The sequence below is a fragment of the Aotus nancymaae genome, unplaced genomic scaffold (assembly GCF_030222135.1).
Source record: "Aotus nancymaae isolate 86718 unplaced genomic scaffold, 86718_ANA_hifiasm-v0.15.2.pri h1tg000014l, whole genome shotgun sequence".
NCBI lineage: Eukaryota > Metazoa > Chordata > Mammalia > Primates > Aotidae > Aotus > Aotus nancymaae.
Genome location: NW_026988425.1, coordinates 10,222,284 through 10,247,678, shown reverse-complemented (window position 1 = coordinate 10,247,678; position 25,395 = coordinate 10,222,284). Strand labels below are relative to the sequence as shown.

Sequence of the window (25,395 nt, the reverse complement as noted above, 5' to 3'; positions counted from 1 at the left end):
CTTTTGATTTTCCATCAAGCCTTTTAGAACATGTTAGTTTCTTCCTATTGTTCTTTTGTTTTTTCTTTTCTCTTCTTAAATTATACTTTAAGTTCTGGGATACATGTGCAGGTTTATTACATAGGTATACACATGCCATGGTGTTTCGCTGCACCCGTTAACCCACCATTTACATTAGGCATTTCTCTTAATGCTATCCCTTCCCTGGCCCCGCAACCCCCAACAGGCCCTGGTGTGAGATGTTCCCCTCCTGGTGTCCATATGTTCTCATTGTTCAACTCCCACTTATGAGTGAGAACATATGGTGTTTGATTTTCTGTTCTTGTGTCAGTTTGCTGAGAATGATGGTTTCATATCCCTGCAAAAGACATAAACTAATCCTTTTTTATGGCTGCATAGTATTCCATGGCGCATATGTGCCACATTTTCTTTATCCAGTCTATCATTGATGGGCATTTAAGTTAGTTCCATGTATTTGCTATTGTGAATAGTGCTGCAGCAAACATACGTATGCATGTGTCTTTTTTTTTTTTTTTTTTTTTTTTTTTTTGCTTTGAGACAGAGTTTTGCTCTTGTAACCCAGGCTGGAGTGCAGTGGCATGATCTGGGCTCACTACAACCTCTACTTCCTGGGTACAAGTGATTCTCCTGCTTTAGCCTCTCAAGTAGCTGGGATTATAGGTGTCCGCCACCACTCCTGGCTAATTTTTTGTATTTTTAGTACAGACTGGGTTTCACCATGTTGGTCAGGCTGGTCTCAAACTCCTGACCTCAGGTGATCCACCCACCTCGGCCTCCCAAAGTGCTGGGAGTACAGACGCGAGCCGCCACTGTTGTTTGTTTTTCTATCTGTTGAAGAGCGACGGTTTACTTCTTCCCAAAAATCATCGTTTAACATGTGTGTTGACGAAAGCCAAACTCTGTAAATGTTTGAAGAAGTTTATTCTGAGCCAAATGTGAGGCCCGTGAGCCATGACACCGCCTCCGGAGGTCCTGAGGACATGTGCCCGAGGTGGTTGAGTTACAGCTTGGTTTTATACCTTTTAGGGAGATATAGGACCTCAGTCAATACATGTGAGTGTACATTGGTTCAGTCTGGAAAGGTGGGACAACTCAAAGGTCAGGGATGATAAGGGATGAAAGGTCAGGGTGGCAGCTTACATTATTAAATTATTACATTAAGTTAATAATTTAACAAGAGTTAAAATTGTTAACTTAATGAAAGACCTGGAATCGATAGAAAGGAGTGTCTGGGTTAAGGTAAGAGGTTTGGGAGACCAGAGTTCTTGTTATATAGGTGAAGTCTCCCACGTGGCTGCCGTTAGAGGCAACAGCAGCAGGCGTTTCCTATCCAGACCTTTGAAAGGAGCCAGACTCTCAGGTAATCTTTCCAGGATTGGAAAGAGACCTGGAAAGGGAAGGAGATTCTCTACAGAATGTAAGTTTTCCCTAGAAGAGATGGCTTGGCAGGGCCATTTCAAAATACGTCAAAAAAGATTTTGAGGTAAAATACTTGATTTGTTTCAGGGCCTGCTGTCTGTATCCTTTGATGCTATCTTAGAATCAGGTTGGAATTTCATACCTTGTTTCTACAAAAAGTCTGTTTCGTCAGTCTTAAGATCTCTGTTTTAATGTTAATGCTGATCAGTTGTGCCTGAACTTCAGCGGGAATAATGAGGCGTGTTGGACTCCTCCTTCCTGCCTTTTTTTTTTTTTGAGATAGAGTCTTGCTGCAACCCCCTGGGTTCAAGCGATTCTCCTGCCTCAGCCACCTGAGTAGCTGGGATTACAGGTGTGCGCCACCATACCTGGCTGATTTTTGTATTTTTAGTAGAGACGGGGTTTCGCCATGTTGGTCAGGCTGGTCTTGAACTCATTGCCTCAAATGATGCACCAGCCTTGGCCTCCCAATGTGCTGGGATTGTAGGCATGAGCCACTGAGCCTAGCCCCTCCTTCCTGTCATGGCCTGAATTAGTTTTACAGATTTATTTGGAATCCCCTTGGCCAAGAGGAGAGGTGCGGTCGGTCAGTTGGGAGGCTTGGAATTTTATTTTTGGTTTACAGTGCATTTGCAGGAGGAAGCTAAAATCCTGAAAGATATATACAGAAAATATAGTACAGTTAGTTGAGGGTCAAGGGTATGTTCCTTGAAACTTGCCAGGGTAGAAACTGTTCGCCCTGCCCAGTGTGGACTTGGCCCCTGGCACAAGGTACAGCCTGGCTGCTGTGCCCACATGCAGGGTCTGGGCAGGAGTCCAGCCGTTGGCATGCACCACACAGGGGCCTCTCCTGCGGGAGAATAACCTTGTGGGATCAGCCTAGAGGGCTGCTTGCCTGGTTGTAAACGTTCCTTTTGCAAAATGAATATCAACTGAAAATAAAGTAAAAACATTCAGATTAGAGGCTTCCTGGAATGGCTAGTGTTGGAAATAGATGTTGGAAATAGATGCTCGGTGCTGTAAAGAAAAATTAGCACTGAGACAAAGGATCGTTTAGCAACATAATTTTTACTTCCTGGACTGCAGGAAGGGTACCGTTGCTAGCCATTGTGCCATGAGAGTACAGTGAACAAAGGAAAACACACACATTTATCCCTTACGTATTTGGGGTCATCCTTACTGATGTGTCTGATATCTGTCGGCTGGAGCCAGACCTCACAGTGTAAACTAAAACCCGATTGGCTAACAACTTAAAACTTTTCTAAACAGGTAAAAGCAATGGGGAGCTGGGACATGCCTATGAGCACGTGCAGCACAGATATTTTGGTTAAAGTACAGGGACTTATAATATACTACGTGCCTGTGAGTATGGCATGTTTAACAGCTACATAGGATAGGGCTTAACAAGTTATTAGCACATTTATTCTACAAGAAAGGAAACTTTAAAAAGGAACTTTCTACTTCCTACAGCCAGGAGTTTCTCTGATTCTTGGGTCCTCATAGAACAAACAGCCCAGATAAGAAGTCAGCTCAGACCAGCCTGGCCAACATGGTGAAACCTTATCTCTACTAAAAATACAAAAAAATTAGCCAGGGGTAGTGGCACACACCTGTAATCCCAGCTATTAGGAAAGCTGAGGCAGGAGAATGGCTTGAACCCAGGAGGCGGAGGTTGCAGTGAGTCGAGATCGTGGCACTGCACTCCAGCCTCGGTGACAGAGCAAGATTTCATCTCAAAAAAGGGAAAAAAGGAAGTTCTACAGGCCTGGACGTGCTGCTTGTGGCTGAGGGGTGGGGCAGTCTTGGGAACTGAGCCCTCACTGCCCGCTGCCCCACCCCCTTACATTTGGTCACAGTGGTGATGATGGTCGTATTGTGACAGCAGAGGAAAGCATGGCTTGACAGTTTTTCTGAAATGGTGTAAAATGACAATGTTGAATTATTGTGTCTTACTAATTATAGTTCTGTAATGTAGCTTATGAAAATAAAACCAAGAAAACTAGAGTCCAGTTGTCCTTGATTGGATAACTAGTTATTAATTTCTTTCTTCTCCAAATCTAATTACTTTATTTCTAATTATGAAAGACTAAGAATATTCAGTAATAAGCAGGAAATTATGTAACAGCCACCCTTTCCCATCACCCAGATTTAAGAGATAATACCATGCTGCCCTATATACTTCAAGTCAAAACTTTTTAAGGAAATAAAATGTAATAAAGTCCACAGTCTCCATCCTTCCTCCCCTCTCTTCCCAGTAACCATGGTCCTAATGGTGATCATTCTTCCCCATGCATGACACTTTCCCTACAGTATATTTACTAATAAAATGAATATTTTTCAGTTGTTATTTATTTAGCATCAATATACTATGTGTTTTTACATAGCATTATATTTTTGAGATTTTTAAAAAGTTTTTTATTTTTAGAGACAGGGTCTCACTCTGTAGCCCAGGCTGGAGTTCAGTGGTGTGATCATAGCTCACTGCAGCCTTGACCTCCTGGGTTCACATGATCCTCCTTTCAGCCTCCTGAGTAGCTGGGACTATGCATGCATGCCACGGTGCCCGGCTAATTAATTTTTTTTTTTTTTTTAGAGATGCAGTCTCCCTATGTTGCTCAGGCTGGTCTCATACTCCTGGCCTCAAGCTATGACCACACCTCGGCCTCCCAAAGTGCTGGGATTACGGATGTGAGCCACCGTGTGGGTCCGGAGATTTATTGTATTGATAAATTACAGATGCAGCCTCTTCATCAAACTGTTGTGTAATATTCTTTTTACAAATGTATTCATTTTCAACAGCTGCCATAACATTACCAGATACTGGGTGACTTAAAGCAACACAATGCTTCATAGTTCTGGAGGCCAGGAGTCCAAATTCTAAGTGTCAGCAGGGCTCTGCTCTTTCTGAAACCTGTAGAGGAGAACCCCTCCTTTCCTCTTCCAGCATCTGGTGGGGGCCGGCAGTCCTTGGCTTGCAGATGCATCCTTCCCGTCTCTACCTCCATCTTTGCACAGCCCTCTCCTCTGTGTGTCTGTTGTGTCTTTGTCCACATTATCCCCTTCTTAGAAGGACACCAGTCATTGGATTTATGGTCTCCCCTACTCCAGTATGACCTCATCTTAACTCCATGATATCTGCAAGGCCCTGTGTCCAGTTAAGGCCACATGCACAGGGAGTGGGGGCTAGGACTTAAACATATATTTTGGGAGAACACAGTTCAACCCATACCAATCAATAAATTGCAGTTATTCATTCTCCTGTTGGTGGTCAGATTGCTTCCAGGTGTTGTCATCACATTACTGGTGCCAAGAACATTTTTCCATAATCACTGCATGTAACTGCGTGTGCATGTGCAAATTTCTCTTTCTCCCTTTTTTTTTGAAATAGGGTCTCACTCTAACACCAAGGCTGGAGTGCATTGGTGCAATCTTGGCCTCCTGGACTCAAGCAATCCTTCCACCTCAGCCTCCTGAGTAGCTGGAACCATAGGTGCACACCACCATGCCTGGCTAATTTTTCCTTTCTTTTTGAAGAGATGGGTTTTACCATGTTACCCAGGATGGTCTGAATTCCTGGGCTCAAGTCATCTGAGCCCTTGGCCTCCCAACGTGCTGGGATTACAGGTGTGAGCCACCGCGTCCCACATGTGATGTGAATTTCTCTAAGGAAACATTAGCGGTGGGATATCTGGGGTGCAGGATGTGTCTAACTCTGCTAGACCTTGCCAGACCGCTTCCAGGGTTTCTATCAGTTCACACTCGCTCCCATTTCCCTACAAATGTACCATCATCTCTGTGTGTTAACAGACTTTTGTCATTCAGCAAGATGGAAAATAGTATTTCATTATTGTTCTTATTATAACTTCCTTAAGTACAGTGAGGTTGAATATCTCTTCATGTGTTTATGGGACATTCAGGTGTACTTTTTTGTAAATTGCCCATTCGTGTGAATTTTTCTATTGGGTTGTCTTTTTCTTGGTTATTTATAAGAATTCTTTATATATTCTATATAGATACTAAGTCCTCTGTTCATAAAATAATATCCTCTCCTATTTTATGTTGTTTTCTCACTTTGTTTATGGAGACTTTTATTTTAATGTTAATCATTATCTTATTAATCTTTCTTCTTAGTTAGTTATTATGTTATTAATCCAATTTTTAAAGCTTTTTGTCATGGAAAATCTCAAGCATATATAAGAGAGATTAGTACACGGGACATTCTAGCTGCACCACCATCTTGCTGTTGCCCAGGCTAGAGTGCAACAGCATGATCTCGGCTCACTGCAACCTCTATCTCCTGGGTTCAAGCTATTCTCTTGCCTCAGCCTCTCAAGTAGCTGGGATTATAGGCACGTGGACACCTCGTCCACCCTACCCCGTATGGGGCTATTTTGGGTTTTTATTTATATGTGTTTTGAGATGGACTCTTGCTCTGTCGCCCAGGCTGGAGTGCAGTGGCGCTGTCTCATCTCATTGCAACTTTTTCCTCCTGGATTCAAGCGATTCTCATGCCTCAGCCTCCCCAGTAGCTGGGATTACAGGTGCTCACCACTCTGCCCAGCTAATTTTTGTATTTTTAGTAGAAGCGGGGTTTCACCATGTTGGCCAGGCTGGTCTCAAACTCCTGACTTCAGGTGATCCACCTGCCTCGGCCTCCCAAAGTGCTGAGATTACATGTGTGAGCCACCGCACCCGGCCCAAATGGAGTATTTTGAAGTAAATCTCAGATCTCTGGTCATGTCATCTGTGCGAATATCATGCTGCATCTATGAAAGACAGGAGCTCCAAAAACATGGCTGCAATACCATTATCTTCCCTTGCCAGAATTCACAATAATTTGCAATATCATCAGATACCCACTTAGTATTCAGTTTTCTGCAGTTGTCTTTCCTTTTTTTTTTTTTTTTTAAACAAAATTGGTTACAGTGAAATGGGATTTATAATCCTTTTCCTTATGGTTGATTTTTTTGGGGTCAAATTTAAGAAATTCCGCCTTATTCCAAAGTATGAGAAAAAAGTATTCTGTATGTCCCTCTAATAGTTGAATTTCGCCTTTCCTACTTAGATTTCTAGCCATCTGATATGCTCGGGTGCTGGGGTAGGTGGGGATCCATGGTGATTGGCTTTCTCACCTGGGTAGTTCAGTGCTGCAGCGTCGGTCTTTGGATGGCCAGTCCTTCCTCCCCCCACAGCTCCCTCCTGCCCCTTCTCGTGACTACAGAACTCCCTTGTCCCTCTCTCTTGGACTGCTCTGTGCCTGCCCCCGCTGCTGGACCCTGCTGGAGGAAACAGCATACATCTCCCCGACCACAGTACTTCTCCCTGGTCGTCTTTCCCCCGCCGCCGTTCTCCTGCTTCTGCTCTCCCCAGCCCTCCTCCCGCCTCTCACCCTGAGCTGCTGACTCTGCTTCTCAGTTCTGTGAGCAAGCAGATGTCAATAGGGAGCATCCACAGTCTCCCGCCGCACACCCGCCCACCACCTGCGTCTGCGGCCACGTCCTCAGCCTCCCTTGGGCGCGTGAGGACTGTCCGCGCTGCGGAAGAAGGCGGCTCCCGCACTGTGCGCCAGACCCTCCCCTCCCTCGCACCCTCGGCTTCCCTCTCCCCCGGGCGGGGATTGTGTTTTGTCCGTTTTCCTCTTTATGGCGTCATTCTTATCCACAAACAAATAGGCTGAGATTTATTCCATTAAAAAAAAAAAAGACTCATCAGTGTATCTTTTCTCTGTCTTTTGCACAGTCTCTTTGCTCCTTTTTTTTTTTCAGATGGACTTTCAATCTTGTTGCCCAGGCTGAAGTGCAATGGCTCCATCTTGGCTCACTGCAACCTCCGCCTCCTGGGTTCAAGCAATTCTCTTGCCTCAGCCTCTCAAGTAGCTGGGATTATAGGCAAGCAACACTGCGCCTGGCTAATTTTTGTATTTTTAGTAGAGATGGGGTTTCGCCATGTTGGCCAGGCTGGTCTCGAACTCCTGTCCTCAAATGACCTGCCCGTCTTGGCCTCTCAAAGTGCTGGGATTATAGGCGTGAGCCATTGTGCCCAGTCTCCTCTCAGTCTCTTTTAAGCCCACTGTGATCATGCTGTCACCCATGCCCTTGCCCAAGCCTATCCTTGTGGAGGTCACCAATGACCTTCACTTTGCCAAGCCCTGAGGGCAACCCTCAGCATTTATTGACCTCCCCTGGATACCCATTCTTCACTCAGACCCAGGACACTGCACTCGGGGTCTTCCTCCCCCGTCACTGGCTGTCCCTTCCCAGACTCATGCCTCACTCACTGGTTCCTTCCCATCTCCCTGAAGTGTTAGTGTTGAAGGACCCCAGGGCTCAGTCTTTTAGATTCCTCTTTTCTTCATCCAGCACCTTTTCTAAATGATGTCATTCAGTCTTAAAGTTTAAATACCACCTACAGTTCTGGCGCAGTGGATCACCTGAGGTCAGGAGTTCAAGACCAGGCTGGCCAACATGGCGAAACCCTGTCTCTACCAAAAATACAAAAATTAGCAGGGTGTTGTGGTGCTCGCCTGTAGTCCCAGCTATTCAGGAGGCTGAGGCAGGAGAATTGCTTGAACCCAGTAGGTGGAGGTTGCAGGGAGCCAAGATTACATCACTGCACTCCAGCGTGGGGGCAGAGTAAGACTCTGTCTCAACCAACCAAAAAACAAAGAAAACCCACATACAGTCATTGTTAGTATTTGTAGTAGTAAAGCCATGACAAACACTGAGTTAACAAATCCTAAACTATATTGCTCTTGGGGAAAATCCAGGGTTAGCTTCCCAGAAACCTCTGGTCTGGTCACAACATTTTCCTCAATTGACCAATACATAACCCTGGTTTTATGTGTGTTTTTGTGGAAGACACCTTTTTAATATATATTGATGACTCATTAACAGGGTGCTCATGGCCAACAGGTGTGTAACTCATGCCTGAACAAAGGTTCTCCAACACCCGCATTTTCTCCATAAGGCACATCACAGCCTTCCCGTATTGAGAACAGTAGACAGCATGTGAGGACTAAGTGTGGGGCCTTTTAAACAGCACAGTCAACCCCGCAGAAAGCACAAAAATGTGCACTAAGACACGAAGGACACTTGTTCACACTGTGAGAGCTAAAATGAGAAGGCAGAGTGTTGCAGGCAGTCGGGCCGCTCTAATGAATGTGGCTTCAACAACAAACATTTCTCACAGTTCTGGAGGCTGAGAAGTCCAAGACCAAGGCGCTGGCGGATCCAGTGTCTGCTGAGGGCCTGTTTCTGGTTTGCGGACAGTCATCTTCTGTCTGTGTTCTCACCAGGAAGGAAGAAGGCAGGCCAGTTCTCTGGGCTTTTGTAAGGCACTCATCCCATTCTTGAGGGCTCTGCACTTGTGAACTACTTGACTGCCAAAGACGCCACCTCCAAATATCATTCCATTAGAATTAGGCTTTCAACATCTGACTTTTGGGGGACACTTTCAGTCTATTGCACCCTGTGTGTTCTCAGCTGGGAATGTGCACATTGACAGTTCACAGTTTTTGAATGTCTGTGAATGATGGTGGGGTTACAAAATACATTGAGCAGGTATGGCCAGGCACAGTGGCTCACACCTGTAATGCACTTTGGGAGGCCAAGGCAGGTGGATCACCTGAGGTCAGGAGTTTGAGACCAGCCTGGCCAACATGGTGAAACCCCGTCTCTACTAAACATACAAAAATTAACTGGGCCTGGTGGCGGATGCCTGTAATCCCACTTATCAGGAGGCAGAGGCAGGAGAATCGTTTGAACCCAGAAGGCAGAGGTTGCAGTGAGCTGAGATCATACCACTACACTCCAGCCTGGGTGACAGGAGCGAGACTCCATCTCAAAAAAAAAAACCAAAAACAAAAACAGCAAGTAGATGAATTCATGAATACAGAATCTGCAAACATGGATTCACTCCTTAAATTTGTTAATATCATGTATTACATCATAGAATGTGTAACGGCAAACCATCTTTGCAATCATGATATGGTCATTATATATACCTTTTAAAATACATTGTAAGAATTTGTGTGCAAATATTTCACTTAGGGCTTTTGCACCTACATTTATAAATAAAAGAGTCATTCAATTTTTCATTCTCAATTTATCTTTGTTCAGTTTTTGTATCCAAGACATTATTTGCTCCAAGTAGACATTTACTCCCGATATATTTTTTTTTTGGATTAGTGAATATTTTTTGTCAGGTCTCCCACCCCAATTTTTGGTTATAAAAAATTTTCGGATCCAGAAAAATGGAAGGAATAGTACAGCAAACATTTATACATGGATCGTGTGGATTCAACAATTCTTGGCAATTTGCCATATTGCTTTACATGTCTGTATGTGTGTTGTGTACATGTGTATTTTGTGAGCCATTTGGGGATAAATCGCAGAGGCTATGACACTTCATTCTTCAGTACTTAGTATACATCATCTATCTAGGAACATTCTGTATTGCCGCTTGTCTCATACCTGAAAAAGTAGTGGTAATTAATAGCATTAACCCCGTCCATATTCCCTCCTTCTGTTGTCTCCAAATGTCTCATATAGCTGTTCTTAATTGTGAACCAGGATCTAGTTAAGGTTCACGTGGTGCAGTCGAGTTTATTTCTCTCTTGTTTCTTTTCATCTGGAGTTGTCTCACGACCTTTTTTCCTGTTACTTTGAAATTTTTTTCTTTTTTTTGATAGTCTTTCTCTGTCACCCAGGCTGGAGTGTGGTGGGTGATCAAATCAATTATAGCTCATTGTAGCCACGACCTCTCAGGCTCAGGGATCCTCCCACTTCAGCCTTCCAAGGAGCTGGGACTATAGGCATGCACCACCACACCAGGCTAATTTTTTTTTTTTTGTAGACACAGGGTCTTACTATGTTACCCAGGCTTTTCTCAAACATCTGAGCTCAAGCAATCCTCCCACTTCAGCCTTTCAAAGTGCTAGGATTACAGGTGTGAGGCACCGCCCCTGGCCAGATTTCAAAGACAGACATATAAAATAGTTGGGAAACATTTCCTCTCTTTTCTCTTTCACCAATTTGACAATTTTTTTTCTGTTTTCAAATTTATTAACATAAAGTTGTTTGTATTAATTTCTTATTTTTATTTTTTATTTTTTGAGACAGAGTCTTGCTCTGTCACCCAGGCTGGAGTGCAGTGACTGGATCTTGGCTCACTGCAACCTCCACCTCCCGTGTTCAAGCAATTCTCCTGCCTCAGCTTCTGGAGTAACTGGGATTACAGGCATGTACCACCACACCCGGCTAAATTTTTTTTATATTTTTATTAGAGATGGGGTTTTACCATGTTGGTCAGGCTGGTGTCAAACTCCTGACCTCATGATCTGCCCACCTCGGCCTCCCAAAGTGCTGGGATCACAGATGTGAGCCACCACGCCCAGCAATTTCTTATGATTTTTAAGGGTAAAATCTTTATGTCACCTTTTCATTCCAGATATCATTTTATTGTTGCATGTGTGTGTTCAGCACTCTTTGCCTTTTATTGGTCAGTTTTGTTGGAGATGTGTCTATTTTATAACTTTTCAAGGAATCATATTTTAATCCTTTTGGTTTTCCTCTATTGCTTCTTTATTATTTTCTCTTCGTAGGGTTTGCTGTGGTCTGAATGTGTGTGTCTCCCCAGAATGCCTATGTTGAAATCCTAACCCTCAAGGTGATGGTATTAGGAGGTCAGGTCTTTGGGAAGTGATTAGGTCATGAGGGCAGAGCTCTTACTACAGGGATTAGTGTCCTTATAAAAGAGACCCCAGAGAGCCAACTAGTTCCTTCTACCATGTGAGGACACAAGGAGAGGGTGCCATCTATGAACCAGAAAGTGGAGTCTCACCCAACATTGCACCTGCCAGTGCCTTGAACTGGGATTTCCCAGCCCCCAGAACTGTGAGAAATAAACTGCATTCATGAGCTACCCGGTTCACAGTATTTTGTTATAACAGCTTGAATGGACTAAGACAGGCTTCGTTCTATTTTTTTTCTCTACCTTCTTGATTCTTAGCTTAATTTCATTCTTTCATCTTGTTCAAGTATATGCAGTCTAGGCTATAAAAATGTCTCTAAGTACCACTGTATTGATTGTATCAAGTTTTGTTATATAGTGTTTTCATGGTGATTCAGTTCTAAATCTTTTGGTCTTTATTATAATTTCTTCATGGTATCTGTATAGCATTTGTTATATAAAAATCTTTGCTGAAACACTGATTGTGGGTTAATATGCAGGCAGTTCACATCTGTTTGTAATGACTGTACTCTCCAGTCGCTAATGAAGTGTGAGACACGCTATACGTGCCTTTGGGCTTAGTCTTCCCAGTTCCTCTTTTTTGATGGAACCTCAATTTTTAAAAAGTCTAATTTGAACCAGTCACGGTGGGTCACACCTGTAATCCTAGCACTTTGGGAGTCTGAGGCAGGATGATTGCGTGGGCCCAGGAGTATGAGACCAACCTGGGCAATGTAGTGAGAACTCATCTCTCTATATCTATATATTTTAAAGGAGTTGATTGTGGTGGTGCTTTCCATAGTCCCAGCTATTTGGGAGGCTAAGGTGGGAGGATTACTTGAGCCCAGGGAGGAGGTCGAGGCTGTAGCTGTAGTGAGCTGTGTTTGTACCACTGCACTCCAGCCTGGGCGACAGAGCGAGATCCCGTCTCAAAGTCTCAAAAAACAAAACAAAACAAATCCAAGTTGAGAATCTGTTTCAGCTAGTGAGTTCAGTCTGTTTACATTTATTTAAGTTTCGGCAGGTCTGAGGGCAGGCGGTGAGTTATCTCAGCTGATTCTTCACGGTCATTTACGAATCAAACTCCTCGTTCGACTCTTCCCACTTTCACAGCATCAGCGGATGCTTTTTAATGAACAGGTTTTTAATTTCCTAATTCTTTCCTGTTTTCTATTTTGATTCACCAAGTGTTTTTTGGTGAGTTCAAGCCCCATTCCCACCGTCCATTCCTCCCAGTTGTCATGTCTGCCTGTTCTTGTTAATTCGGATCGCCTCCTTGTGTGTAGTTTTTTTAACGGGCTCCTCTTCAGCGGTGGGAGTCTCGTGGTGAAGCGGATTTGCATTGGCCTCTGCCAGGTGTTCCAGGCATTTCGCTGGCCCAGAGTCACTTGTATTCATTTCTCAGCCAGGTGTTCCTACTTTGCAAGCCTGGTGTAGACGTGGGGATCGCTTTCTTTTTTCCCTTCCACTCAGAATCCAGACAGAGACGAGCTTCTTTGCACATCCCGGAGCCTGGGGGGTAGAGCTCCTCCGTTTTGCTTTGGCCGCCTTACCTGAGACATGAACCTTTGGGGGCTCGACATTGCAGGCGGGGCTCTCACATGCTTCCAAGGCTCCTTCTACACGTCGACACTAAATCCTAAGCACCCGATTGTTGGGGTGCTCCTGGGGCGGGCCCCGTCCCCCAGCATCACTAGGCCCATCAGCGTCTGTGGGTTCAACCTCACCCTGGCTTTCAGTTTCCTCTTCAATCCCGGCCCTGGGGAGTCCCTTTTCCCTATGAGTTCTTTCATCTCTTCTTTTTGTTGTTATTCAGTCTGCCGTTTCTAGTGTCTATAGCCTTAATCTGCAGTGCTGCCAGAACCAGAAGTTACCACTGATTTCTTACCTAATACCATAGATGTAGTTAAAATGCATTTTTTCTATAATCTTGATCTGAGGTTTACTTACCATTTATAACCTTTAGATTTGCACCATTCAGAATATGACACGTTTCTCTGTCCACAGCCCGACTTAAATCTCTGCAATGGCTAACGAAGCTTATCCTTGTCCGTGTGACATTGGCCACAGACTTGAGTATGGAGGGATGGGCCATGAAGTTCAAGTCGAGCACATCAAGGCGTATGTCACTAAATCCCCTGTTGATGCAGGCAAAGCTGTGATTGTCATTCAAGATATATTTGGCTGGCAGTTGCCCAATACCAGATATATGGCTGACATGATCTCAGGAAATGGATACACGTATGTACAAAGTTCTGTTTCTTTGTTTAAATTCATATACATTTTGATGGTTTATTTTGTTCCCTTTAAAAAAAAACTGCCGGGCACAGTGGCTCAGCCCTGTAATCCCAGCATTTTGGGAGGACGAGGTGGGCAGATCACTGGAGGTCAGGAGTTCGACACCATCCTGACCAACATGGCGAAACCCTGTCTCTACTAAAAATACAAAAATTGCCAGGCGTGGTGGTGCATGCCTGTAATCCTAGCTACTCGGGAGGCTGAGGCAGGAGAATCGCTTGAATCTGGGAAGCAGGAGTTGTAGTGAGCCAAGAACATGCCATTGTATTCCAGTTTGGGTGACAAAAGCAACACTCTGTCTCAAAAACAAAGAAACTGAAAAAAAATACCAAAACAACAGTCTGACTATACAGTATTTACATTAGACACTTCCTTATCTCACTGTGGTCAAGGTAAATGGGAAATGTCATGTGAAATTAAACACCCTCCTGGTGCTGCTAACCCAACCCTGGCTTCTTGTCTTCCTGGGCGTACCTGACCTCTAGACTTGCTGGACACCGAGAATTCTTTCTCCGTGTGGGGCTCCAGCCAGACGCAGGCACTGGACACCTTGGGCAGACCTCACCGGCTCCAAAATGGACTCGTCACTTGGCCCTTCAAGCAGCTCAGCCTCGGGTCAGATTTCACAGGCCCATTTGGACAACAGGGCGTCCACGGATCCACCTGGTCCACACACATACCGTCGTAGCCCCGTCAGAATTAGTTATTGGGGTTCAGAAGTGGCACAGTGAGACCTTGGTCCCCTCCCAAAGTTTACCTCTTTGTCTGGCCAAATTTGTATCAGCCTTTGGCGAAGGCTGATACCCAATTGCTTCTTATTTGCCCCTGGCATAAAGCACAGAGGAGAGCCAGCACCCTTCCTTCCTCTCCAGCGTCGGAAAGCGTCAACCCAGCAAGCCCTGAGCTTGGTGCAGGGCTGGATTCCTTTGTTTTCACAGAAAGAGAAGCTGGAGACTCCGAGGGTGAGCCTACGTCGTGTTTTTCTAGGAGGAGAAACTGGCTTAAAGGAATCATGCCTGCCCTGACGGAATGCAGACTCAGTGCTGAATGAAAAGACCTTCCTTCAAGTTGTCCTTTTTCACGTCCCCAGATGAGGGAACTTAACTTTCCAGGTGCAAGCCCAGTAAAAAAAAAAATAAATAAAAAAAATAGCTAGCCTCTGTCTCCGCTAGAGCCAGTGCTAAGGGCATGACTGGAACCTTTGCCCTTAATCCTCCGGCAGCCCCTTGAGGGTGGAGCTGCTGTTGCTCTCATTTTGCAGATTAGGAAACCAGGCCATAAAGAGAGCTGGGACATTGCGCCAGATCACACCGCCCAAGCAGCCGATCAAATGGCATTGCTGTTCCTGCTATTTCCCGGTGGGTCCTTTAGCAGGACTCAGGACATAAACGATGAGGAAAGACACCTGGTTTACAAAGCACTTTCACATGTATACAAGTCTTTTTGCTCTCCAGAGCCCCCTCTGAGGTTCGGCAGTGCAAGGGTGCTGTTTATTTGTCTGATAAGAAAATGAGGCTGCAAGTGGTGGCATGACCCGTTAGGGCCACACGGCAGCATGCGGTATACTGAGCCTCGAACTTGGATTTTCTCACTCAAGTTTCAGTGTTCTTTCTACCCGTACAGGAGGAGCCCTGTTCCTCCAACCAGGTGGCATTCTATTTTAGGAAACAGGACTCAACCCAAGAGGCTGGCTCCATCCCTCTGGGTTGGCTTGCGTGGAAGAGCGACCTGGACTGGGGCCAGGTGTGTTTGCTCTCCGCTGCCCGTCTTAGGATCATACCCTCTGGAGAGGAGACTGTGCTTCGTTGGCGTCTTGGGCGGAGGCTGGAAAAACTGCTTGGTCATAGTGACTGGACGTGTTAGCCAGGTGTGCCTTCCAGCCTGAAGCTCGGGTGAAAGGCCAGGAGTCCCCCAGGCTGGCTGAGAGGGGCAGGAGGGGCCCTCAAAGCCACCCACCTCAGGCCCATTCCCCCGGTGCCCCCCGCCTATCCCATGGGGGTGTGCCCTGTGGATGGCCTCATTTGCAGGGCCGGGTTACCAACTGGCTGCCAGACGCTGTGCACCTGCGGTTGTGAAACCTAAGATGGCTTCGCCTGGTGCCAGGTGGCTGCTTTGCTGTGATCAAAGGTGGCCTTCACAGCCACTGCTTTTCCTTTTCTCTGAGCCAGACTTGCCAACTTAGCAAGCTTTTAAATACATGCAAGCAAAATCCTGAGTCAAGCAGCTCTGAAACTAAGCTCAATTCATGTCTATATTTTGCAGAACCATTGTTCCAGATTTCTTTGTAGGGCAAGAGCCTTGGGACCCCTCTGGCGACTGGTCCATCTTCCCTGAGTGGCTGAAAACAAGAAATGCCCAGAAGATCGATAGGTGAGTTATCCACAGACATGGCCGTTTGTGTGGCATGCGCCAGGGAGGAGAGAGCCACGTGGGCTTCACCTTTCAGACACTACTCCCTCCCTCAGGGTAGGACTTCTCCATGGCCAATGGAATCCTTCCCATGGCACACAGGGGAAAAATTTTTTTTTTTTTGGAGACAGAGTCTCGCTCTGTCACCCAGGCTGGAGTGCAATGGCACGATCTTGGTTCACTGGAACCTCCGCCTCCCAGGTTCAAGCAATTCTCCTGCCTCAGCCTCCCAAGTAGCTGGGATTACAGGTGTATGCCACCATGCCTGGCTAATTTTTGTATTTTTAGTAGAGATGAGGTTCCAACATGTTGGCCAGGCTGGTCTCGAACTCCTGACCTCAGGTGATCCACCTACCTCAGCCTCCCCAGAGTGCTGGGGATTATAGGCATAAGCCACCGCACCTGGCTTAAATTTTGTTTTAATTAAAATTTTTTTAATTAAACAAATTTTGTTTTAATTAAAATTTTTAGGCAAGACTCTGTCTCTAAAAAAAAATTAATGAATGAAAAATTTTAAAATAAAATAGAGATGATGTCTCTCTATAGGCATGAACCACCACACCCAGCCGGGATAGCATTCTTTCTGTGATGAAGATCAATATCAAACACTATTTTATGAGCACCATCTATGAAAAGAGAGATTTTAGTCCATCTGTCACCTGAGTAGTGTACATTTTACCCACTATATAGTTCTTTTAGTCCTCACCCCTTCTACCCTCCCCCTTCTGAGTCTCCATAGTCCATATATCAGTCTGTGTGCCTTTGCGAATCTACTCACAGCTTAGCTCCCACTTGTAAGTGAGAACAGGGAGTATTTGGTTTTCCATTCCTGAGTTATTTCACTCAGAATAATGGCCTCCAGCTCCATCCAAGTTGCTGCAAAAGACTATTATTTTGTTCTTTCTTATGGCTAAGAGTCCATGGAGTATATATACTGCACTTTCTTTACCCACTCACCAGTCATTGGGCACTTAGGTTGCATATCTTTGCAACTGTGAATTGTGCTGCAGTAAACATACGTGTGCAGCCCACCTGTACTTGGTCCATTGTTTCTAGTTGAAAATGTGTTCTGAGTTCCAAACAATCAGTTTGCAGATGAATCATTTGTCAGACAAGGGCCACTATTCTTGGTCCCCTCGTGGCTGAAATAGTCCTTCCAAATTTGGCTGCACTCTTTGTGTGGGGGAGGAGACAAGCAATGCAGAGTGGGGAGTTTTGGGGAGAGAGTGAACGTGTGAAGTCAGAGAGTGTCTGGGTGTCTGCCTGTAGTCGTGGCTGGTAATGGGAGAGAGGAGAGAGGAGACCCTTCCGGGAGGCTCAGGGGACAGAGGAGACTGGGGCCCTCTGTAGGGAGCAGATCGTGGACTCCGGCCTTCTGAGCCGTGCTGTGGGCTGTGGCCTTCATCCCGAGGCTGTGAAAGACTGCTCAGCTCTCAGCTGGGAGTGAGCTGGTTGGAACTGTGTTTTGGGAAGAGCGCAGCATGCCTGCAGCTGTCAGGCAGTTGGAGGGGGGCTGGGCTTGGCAGGGAGACTTGCAGGCATGATGCAATAGTTGGGTGGGAGCGAGAGAGGATGGAGCGCCCAAAAGAAGAATCCTTGACAACTTCAAAAACAGTTGCTGATACAGCCCTGGTATCAGCACAGCTCTTTGAGAGGTTCACAGAATAACCCTGATTCTTGAATGCTTTTTCTTTCTGTTCTAGAGAGATCACTGCTGTCTTGAAGTATCTGAAACAACAGTGTCACGCCCAGAGAATTGGCCTCGTGGGATTCTGCTGGGGTGGAATTGCTGTCCATCATTTGATGATGAAATACTCAGAATTCAGAGCAGGGGTGTCTGTCTACGGTAAATCTGCGTTGCGCATTTTTCCTCCATGCAAAAGGGAGGCGTGGAAGAGCGACAGCAATCACAAGCCTCCCCGTCCACAACCCCCAATAATGTGGAGACTGCCCATCTGATGGAAATGGGCTTTGAGAAACTGAAAATAGGGGTGGAGGTTTGTCATGCAGTTAACCAGAGGATGTCACTGGGAGTGAAGAAGCCTAGGTCCCAATGGTGTGACTTTGGGAAAGCCACCTAACCTGAGCTCTGCATTTCTTCACCTAGGATGAAGGAGATAGCATTGTTTTTAATGTAATGATGATCAATGATGTAATGATGATCAATATCATTACATTACACAAGATTTTTATGAGCAACATCTATGAAAATATTTTTCTGGCAGTGGCTGATGCCTGTAATCCCAGCACTTTGGGAAGCTGAGGCGGGCAGATCACTTGAGCTCAGGGGCTGGAGACCAGCCTGGGCAACATGGCAAAACCCCATCTCTACAAAAATACAAAACTTAGCTGGGCGTGGTTGCAAGGACCTGTAGATCTAGCAACTCAGGAGGCTGAGGTGGGAGAATCGCTTGAGCCCAGGGAGATCCAGGCTGCAGTGAGCCATGATCACGCCACTGCACTCCAGTCTGGGTGACAGAGCATGACTCTGTCTCAAAAAAAATAAAATAAAAAAGAAAGAAAGAAAAAGATTTTCCCAAGATACAAATTGTTTTAACTGTACACAAACACGCACACACACTAAAGACAGAAAGAAAGCAAAGGCAGCCAGGCACAGTGGCTCACGCCTGTAATCCTAGCACTTTGGGAGTCCAAGACAGGCAGATAGCTTGAGCTCAGGAGTTGGAGATCAGCCTGGGCAACATAGAGAGACCTTGTCGCTATAAAAATTTTTAAATTACTTGGGTGTGCCAGCACGTGCCTGTGGTCCCAGTCTCTCAGGAGGCTGAGGCAGGAGGATCACTTGAGCCCAGAGGTTAGAGGCTGCACTGAGCTATGAATGCACGACTGCACTCTAACCTGGGTGACAGGGAGTGAGACCTTGTCTCTTTAAAAAAAAAAAGGAAGAAAGGAAAGGAAAATACACTCTGAAATGTAAATAGCAATTTACACATTTTTGGCCAAAACAAGCCAAAGTTTTATAGCAATGAAATGACATTATATCTGTATATAGAAACTGCTTGCTAAATTCATGATATAGAAGCATTCAGACCAATATATATACAAAAACAAAAAAGACACATAGAAAATACAGCCTTTAAAAATAATGCAGATGCTTCTCTATTTACAGTGGGGCTAAGTCCTGATAAACTCATCCTAAATTGAAAATATTCCATCGAAAATGCATTTAATCCACCTCACACCCATCTTCATAGCCTCACCTGGCCCCGCTGAACACCGCCATCAGCCTCCAGCTGGGCCAAGGCCTGTTTTATAATAGAGTGTTGAATAGCTCGTGCAGTTTATTGAATTCTGTACTGAAAGCGAAAAACAATGATTGTATGGGTACGTGGAACCATCGCTGAGCCTGGGACGTCTAAAGTGGGTCATGAAGTTATACTAATGATTTTTTCTTGGCTTAATGGTTCCTCACTGTGGTATTTTCGACCACTTTTAGCATGAAAAAAAAAAACCCTCAAATATTGACTTAGGACGACGCAAAAGGACAGAAACTCAAGGCCGTGGACTGCAGCCTCTGGGAACAATGGAGCTGACAGATGCTTTGTCCAGACAGTGCTTTTGCGCGATTTAGCAAAAGGCGGTCAGGAGTGGATGCCTCCCCAGCGCCACCTTCTGGCCGCTGTTGTGCAGTGCGTGAGCTGCGGAGCATGGCCGGGCTCAGGCCCAGGGACATCAAAAGGGACCCAGCCATATGAAGTGACTTTGCCAGAGTGGGGAAGGGAGCGTGACCACCTTTTCCGGGGTCCCTGCTTCCTAAAGAGTAGTTACAGGTGAAGGAGGCTCTCTCTGTTACTTAGCTTTTCTGTGCTGCCAGTAGGAAGTGGGAAAAAAGTTAGTTATTTACTTCTTCTTATCTTAAAATGGTAACTTACTGCAAAACTTTCACGTACGTATTTTCCCATAGAAGTGGACACACCCACAGGTTGTTTTCAGACAGCCTGGGTCAGGCAGAGCATGCTTCTAATTTCAGAATTAATCTCGAATGCTGACATGAAAGATGACAACTAATTATTATTATTATTATTATTATTATTATTTTGAGACAGCATCTTGGTCTATCAGCAGGCTGGAGTGCAGTGGCACGATCTTGGCTCACTGTAACCTCCGCCTCCTGGGCCCAAGCAATTCTCCTACCTCAGCCTCCTGAGTAGCTGGGGCTACCAAACCCAGCTAATTTTGTATTTTTAGTAGAGACAGGGTTTTGCATTGGTGACCAGGCTGGTCTCAAACTCCTGACCTCAAGTGATCCACCTGCCTTGGCCTCCCAAAGTGCTAGGATTACAGGTGTGAGCCACTATGCCCAGCCAAAAACTGATTTTTATACACTGACCTGCGAGGCCTAGTCTGTTTCACACTTCCACACTTGTGGTCTAGTTCGAGTCTAAATACTCATTGAAATGACTGCGCTCCTCTTACAAATGAAACTACTCAGAGCATTCAAGCCAGAATCTGTGGGGCTTGTGCAGGCCTGAGAAACTTCTTGAATGAGGGTTTGAAAGTGATCACCTCTTCGTGAATGAAGGCACTTCCCAGCGGGAGCATTCCCCAGTCTGCTCCGACATCTTCCCATACTCGGCAGTGGACAAGGTCTTATTCAATTATTTAATGGCCTGATTTTTAGTACATAAAGTGGGGAGGTGGAGAGTAAGAAGATCTGACTAAATAAATTTTCTCTTGTACTCTTAACAATCTTTTTGGGTTTCTTTTAAAATACAGTCTCACCTTGTCACCCAGGCTGGAGTGCAGTGGCACAAACATGGCTCAAGCAGCCTCAACTTCGCAGGCGCAAGTGATCCGCCCACCTTAGTCCCCCAGGTAGCTAAGACTACAGGCACACACCACCATGGCCGGCTTATTTTTCTATATTTTTTTGTAGAGACAGGGTTTTGCGATGTTACCTGGAAAGTCACAAACTCCTGAGCCTAAGCCATCCACCTGCCTCTGCCTCCCAAAGTGCTGGGATTACAGGCGTGAGCCACTGCGCCTGGCCTTCTTTTACGCTAATCTTACAGGTCAGGCCACTTCTGTGGAATGGCTAAAAAAGAAAATAAAGACCCCAAAGCAGACATTTTACTTTGAAAAATGAAACCCAGTTTTCTGTGGCATGAGTGAGGGGATCCTACATCACGCCTCTGTGCTCGTTTTTCAGGCATCGTCAAGGATTCCGAAGACATTTACAATTTAAAGAACCCCACCTTGTTCATTTTTGCTGAAAATGATGCTGTGATTCCACTCGAGAACGTAAGTTGGCATCTTTTCTCTTCTTATTTATTCTGAGAAGGAGACTCTCTCGCTCAGGCTGGAGTGCAGTGGCGCGATCCCGGCTCACTGCAACCTCTGTCTCCTGGATTCAAGCAATTCTCCTGCCTCAGCTTCCTGAGTATCTGGTGTGCACCACCACGTCTGGCTAATTTTTGTATTTTTAGTAGAGACGGGGTTTCACCATGTGAAACCAGGCTAGGCAGTCTATCTAGATCCCCACTCTACAAAAACATAAAAAAATTAGCTGGCATGGTGGCACACACCTTGTAGTCTCGGCTGTTTAGGACCCTGAAGCAGGAAGATTGCTTAGGCACAGGAGTTGTGAGGCTGCAGTGAGCCACGATTGTGCCACTGAACTCCAGGCTGGGTGACAGAGTGACACCCTGACTCTAAGAAAAAAAAAAGTAGTCATTTAGAAATTATTGTTATAATATTAGTAACCAATACATTAATGCAAGTGATTCAAATAATAGATGTATCATTTTCACATTGCTCTGAAATCTCTCCTTTGCCAGACATAAGAACTGTGTTCATTATGAAATTAGCAGTAAAGGCTGGGTGCAGTGGCTCATGCCTGTAATCCCAGCACTTTGGGAGGCTGAGGCAGGTGGATCACTTGAGGTCAGGAGTTTGAGACCAGCCTGGTCAACATAGTGAAACCCCATCTGTACTAAAAATACAAAAATTAGCCAGGTGCGGTGGCAGGTGCCTGTCATCCCTGCTACTCCGGAGGCTGAGGCAGAAGAACTGCTTGATCTTGGCAGGTGGAGGTTGCAGTGAGCCAAGATGGCGTGCCACTAAACTCCAGCCTGGGCAACAGAGCGAGACCCTGTCTTAAAAAAATATAGTGGAAAGAATTCAGTATAACTGTGGAACTTGTTTCTAACGTAAAGCATCCATGTGAAATCTCTGTTATGAATGCTCACTGAAGATGTGGAGAATGGAAAGTATTACTCAAGGGCTAAAATCATGAAATCTTTTGCATACCAGGTATCCGTGCTGACCCAGAAGCTGAAAGAACACTGCAAAGTTGAATATCAGATTAAGACATTTTCCGGGCAGACTCACGGGTTCGTGCATCGGAAAAGAGAAGACTGTTCATCTGCAGACAAGCCCTACATTGACGAGGCCAGAAGGAATTTAATCGAGTGGCTGAACAAGTACATGTAGCAAGAATCAAGGGCAAGCCTTCCCAGAAGAGCTTTCCTCCCCAACTTGGCTTGGAAATACTTAGATCAATTGATTTAATTTTCACCTTTATAAAATAAATGTAGGAATCCTAAAATTCATTATGTCATTTGAAACACAAATTCTTTAGGAAATAATACATGAAATAATTTAATTTTTAACATGTACATCAAATCAAAATTTAAAACCAAGGTCTGGCTGGGTGCAGTGGCTCATGCCTGTAATCCCAACACTTTGGGAGGCCAAAGCAGGTGGATTACCTGAGGTCAGGAGTTTGATACCAGCCTGGCTAACACAGTGAGACCCCCCCCGCCGATCTCTACAAAAAAATGCCAGAATTAGCCTGGTGTGGTGGTGCACTCCTGTAGTCCCAGCTACTTGGGAGGCTGAGGCACAAGAATCAGTAGAACACGGGAGGTGGAGACTGCAGTGAGCTGAGATTGTGCCACCACCGCACTCCAGCCTGGGCGACAGAGTGACCCCTTCTCAAAAGTAAATGAATAAATAAAAATGAAAAATTAAAAACCAGGACAGTGCCTGGAGAATTTGAATGATAGAGTAATACCCTAATTATTAGTTAAAACCTACAGGTTGGGTGCAGTGGCTCACGCCTGTAATCCTAACAGTTTGGGAGGCCAAGGCGGGTGGATCACTTGAGGTCAGGAGTTTGAGACCAGCCTGGCCAACATGGTGAAACCCTGTCTCTACTAAAAATACAAAAATTAGCCAAGCGTGGTGGCGGGTGCCTGTAATCCCAACTACTCAGGAGGCTGAGGCAGGGGAATCACTCAAACCTGGGAGGCAGAGCTTGCAGTGAGTGGAGATTGCACCACTGCACTCCAGCCTGGGCAACAGAGGGAGACTGTATCTCAAACAAAACAAAACAAAACAAAAAACACACAAAACACAAAACCTACAGCTGTTCAAGGACCAGCTGACAGGTCAAGTGTGGGCTTTTCTGGTCTTTGAACACATCGTGTAAAATGACAAATGCTGCAAAGCATGAAGAACGTGAACTGTAAACTGGGGTAGGCTAACTGCCCAGCCTAGATGCTTGTCACGTCATTAGACAGGTGAATTTGTCACATTTATAGATTGCAATATGGGAAGTATTGAGATCAAAACAGGATTCCATTGACCTTATTGTATTAAACTAATAAACTAATTTTTCGAATTTTTGAATTTGTGGCTTTTTAAAAAAGATAGCAGAAAACAGTGGGCTAGAGCGTCCTCGGCTGTTGTCGCCCAGGGAGTGGCTTTCCAAACACTGGCATTTTTGGATCCCAGGGCCTGAGGCTGCATCAGAAGTCCCTCCGGTGTTTCTGGCAGCGGCGGAAAGGGCAGAGTCGTGGAGAAGCTGTGCGCCTGCGCCTGTACCTGCAGGCTGCGTGCACGTGACTTCGGGCACGTGACTCGATGTTGCTTTTTTTTCCTCCTAATTTGGTCTTGGTGTCCCTCTCAGGAGAGAGTGGCTATAAACTCTAGCCCTGCCCCGATGGGGGTCCTGGGGATGTGGGCTGGGTGTTTCCCATGTGCCTTTCGTGGGATCCTTCTTTGTCCTGGTGGACGGCCTGATACCTAAGTGTCCAGCCTGTGGCCAGGTGCCCATCTCATGGGAAGCCTGTTTATCCGGGCACATGCCCTTGTGGCTCTCATCTGACCTGTGTCCAGTTTATTCCTACCAAGACAGCCACTCTCCCAGAGAGCCCTGACTAGGGAAGAACTTAGGATGGGGTAGAAGAAGCAACTCATCAGAACCCATGAAATGACAGAGGCAGTTTATTGCTTACAGATCCAGAGAAGTGAGGGCAGCACAGTTTGCAGCAGGGCCAGCAAAAAGGGGGAGTCAGGCTGGGTGCAAGTGGCTAACACCTGTAATCCCCGCACTTTGGGAAGCCAAGGCAGGCAGATGACCTGGCGTCAGGGATTCGAGACCATCCTGGCTAAGATGGTGAAACCCCGTTTCTACTAAAAATGCAAAAAATTAGTTGAGTGTGGTGGTGCACGCCTGTAATCCCAGCTACTCGGGAGGCAGAGTTAGGAGAATCACTTGAACCCGGGAGGCAGAGGTTGCAGTGAGCTGAGATCGCACCAACTTGGACAACAAGAGCGAAACTCGGTCTCAAAAAACAAACAACAAAGTGGGGAGCCAACCAGGACACACGGGCTGAACCAGCAGGTGCAGAAGAAGAGAGAGAGAGGGAGCTGCGGGCCAAAGCCTTCAGGGCCCTGGGTGTTATCTGAACACGTTTCCCATGGGGGTTCTGATGGGGGCGGCGGGGAGGGATGAGAATAAGCGGGCATGAGCCCCGGGGACTCACGCTGTGACTGAGAGGGGTCAGCGTGGGTGCGAGGGTCAGTGGGACAAGCCAAACAGGTGATACCCAGCTGTCCATGGGGAGGTGGTCACAGGAGGCGGTTTTATAAGGGAGATGTCTGGATGACCACCTGGGGGAGCTGGGAGGAGTTGGACAACTGGAAACTGTGTTACTGATCTCTGCTTCTGAAACAAGAAAGTCCAACTTATATTCAAATGGATGCTCAGGAAACATACAATTAAAAGAATTCCCCAAACTTGACTTCCTGGGCCTCAGTTTTTGCATCTGTCAAATGGGTACAAGGAGATCTTTTACATAATGTTGAGAGAATTCAAGCCTGAGCAGGGTAGGTCTACTGTGGACATGTAATTGTGGAAAACAGCCAGCCAAAGCCCCTGCCTGCTGAGGGCTGCTCCCAGGAGGTCTCACTCATTCATCCGGCTTCCCAGGAAACCCTGGAGATGCGCTGGGCTTTTGCCCTAAAATGGTATCTGGTGAGCATGTAGCCAGGTAGCCAGAGTCTTCAAAATAGACAGGAGGGGAGAAAATGTGTGAGATTGAACCAAGGGTGTGGGTGTATCCTTCAAGCCGAATGTCTCGTGGCGAGCCTGGGGCCTGGGCAGGCTTCCCTCTACTGAGTCCTTTGGTCAAATGTCATGGGCTGGGTGCGGTGGCTCACGCCTGTAATCCCAGCACTTTGGGAGGCTGAGGCGGGTGGATCACCAGATCA

The 25,395-nt window shown here is 45.9% G+C and overlaps 1 protein-coding gene across 2 annotated transcripts; it reads left to right on the top strand.

Annotated features, from left to right (window-relative positions):
- The first annotated feature begins 1,259 nt into the window (after nt 1–1,259).
- CMBL (carboxymethylenebutenolidase homolog) lies at nt 1,260–23,521 on the top strand. 2 transcript variants are annotated; one of them, XM_021675372.2, is made up of 6 exons: nt 1,260–1,381; nt 13,177–13,410; nt 15,730–15,837; nt 17,580–17,722; nt 21,047–21,138; nt 22,150–23,521. In XM_021675372.2, exons 2-6 carry the CDS (start codon nt 13,196–13,198, stop codon nt 22,327–22,329), a joined length of 738 nt encoding a protein of 245 aa, XP_021531047.2. In that variant the 5' UTR covers nt 1,260–1,381; nt 13,177–13,195; the 3' UTR covers nt 22,330–23,521. The 2 variants fall into 2 exon arrangements, with proteins under 2 accessions (XP_021531047.2, XP_021531046.2); XM_021675371.2 differs by having other exon boundaries at nt 1,261–1,438.
- Nucleotides 23,522–25,395: the final 1,874 nt, after the last annotated feature.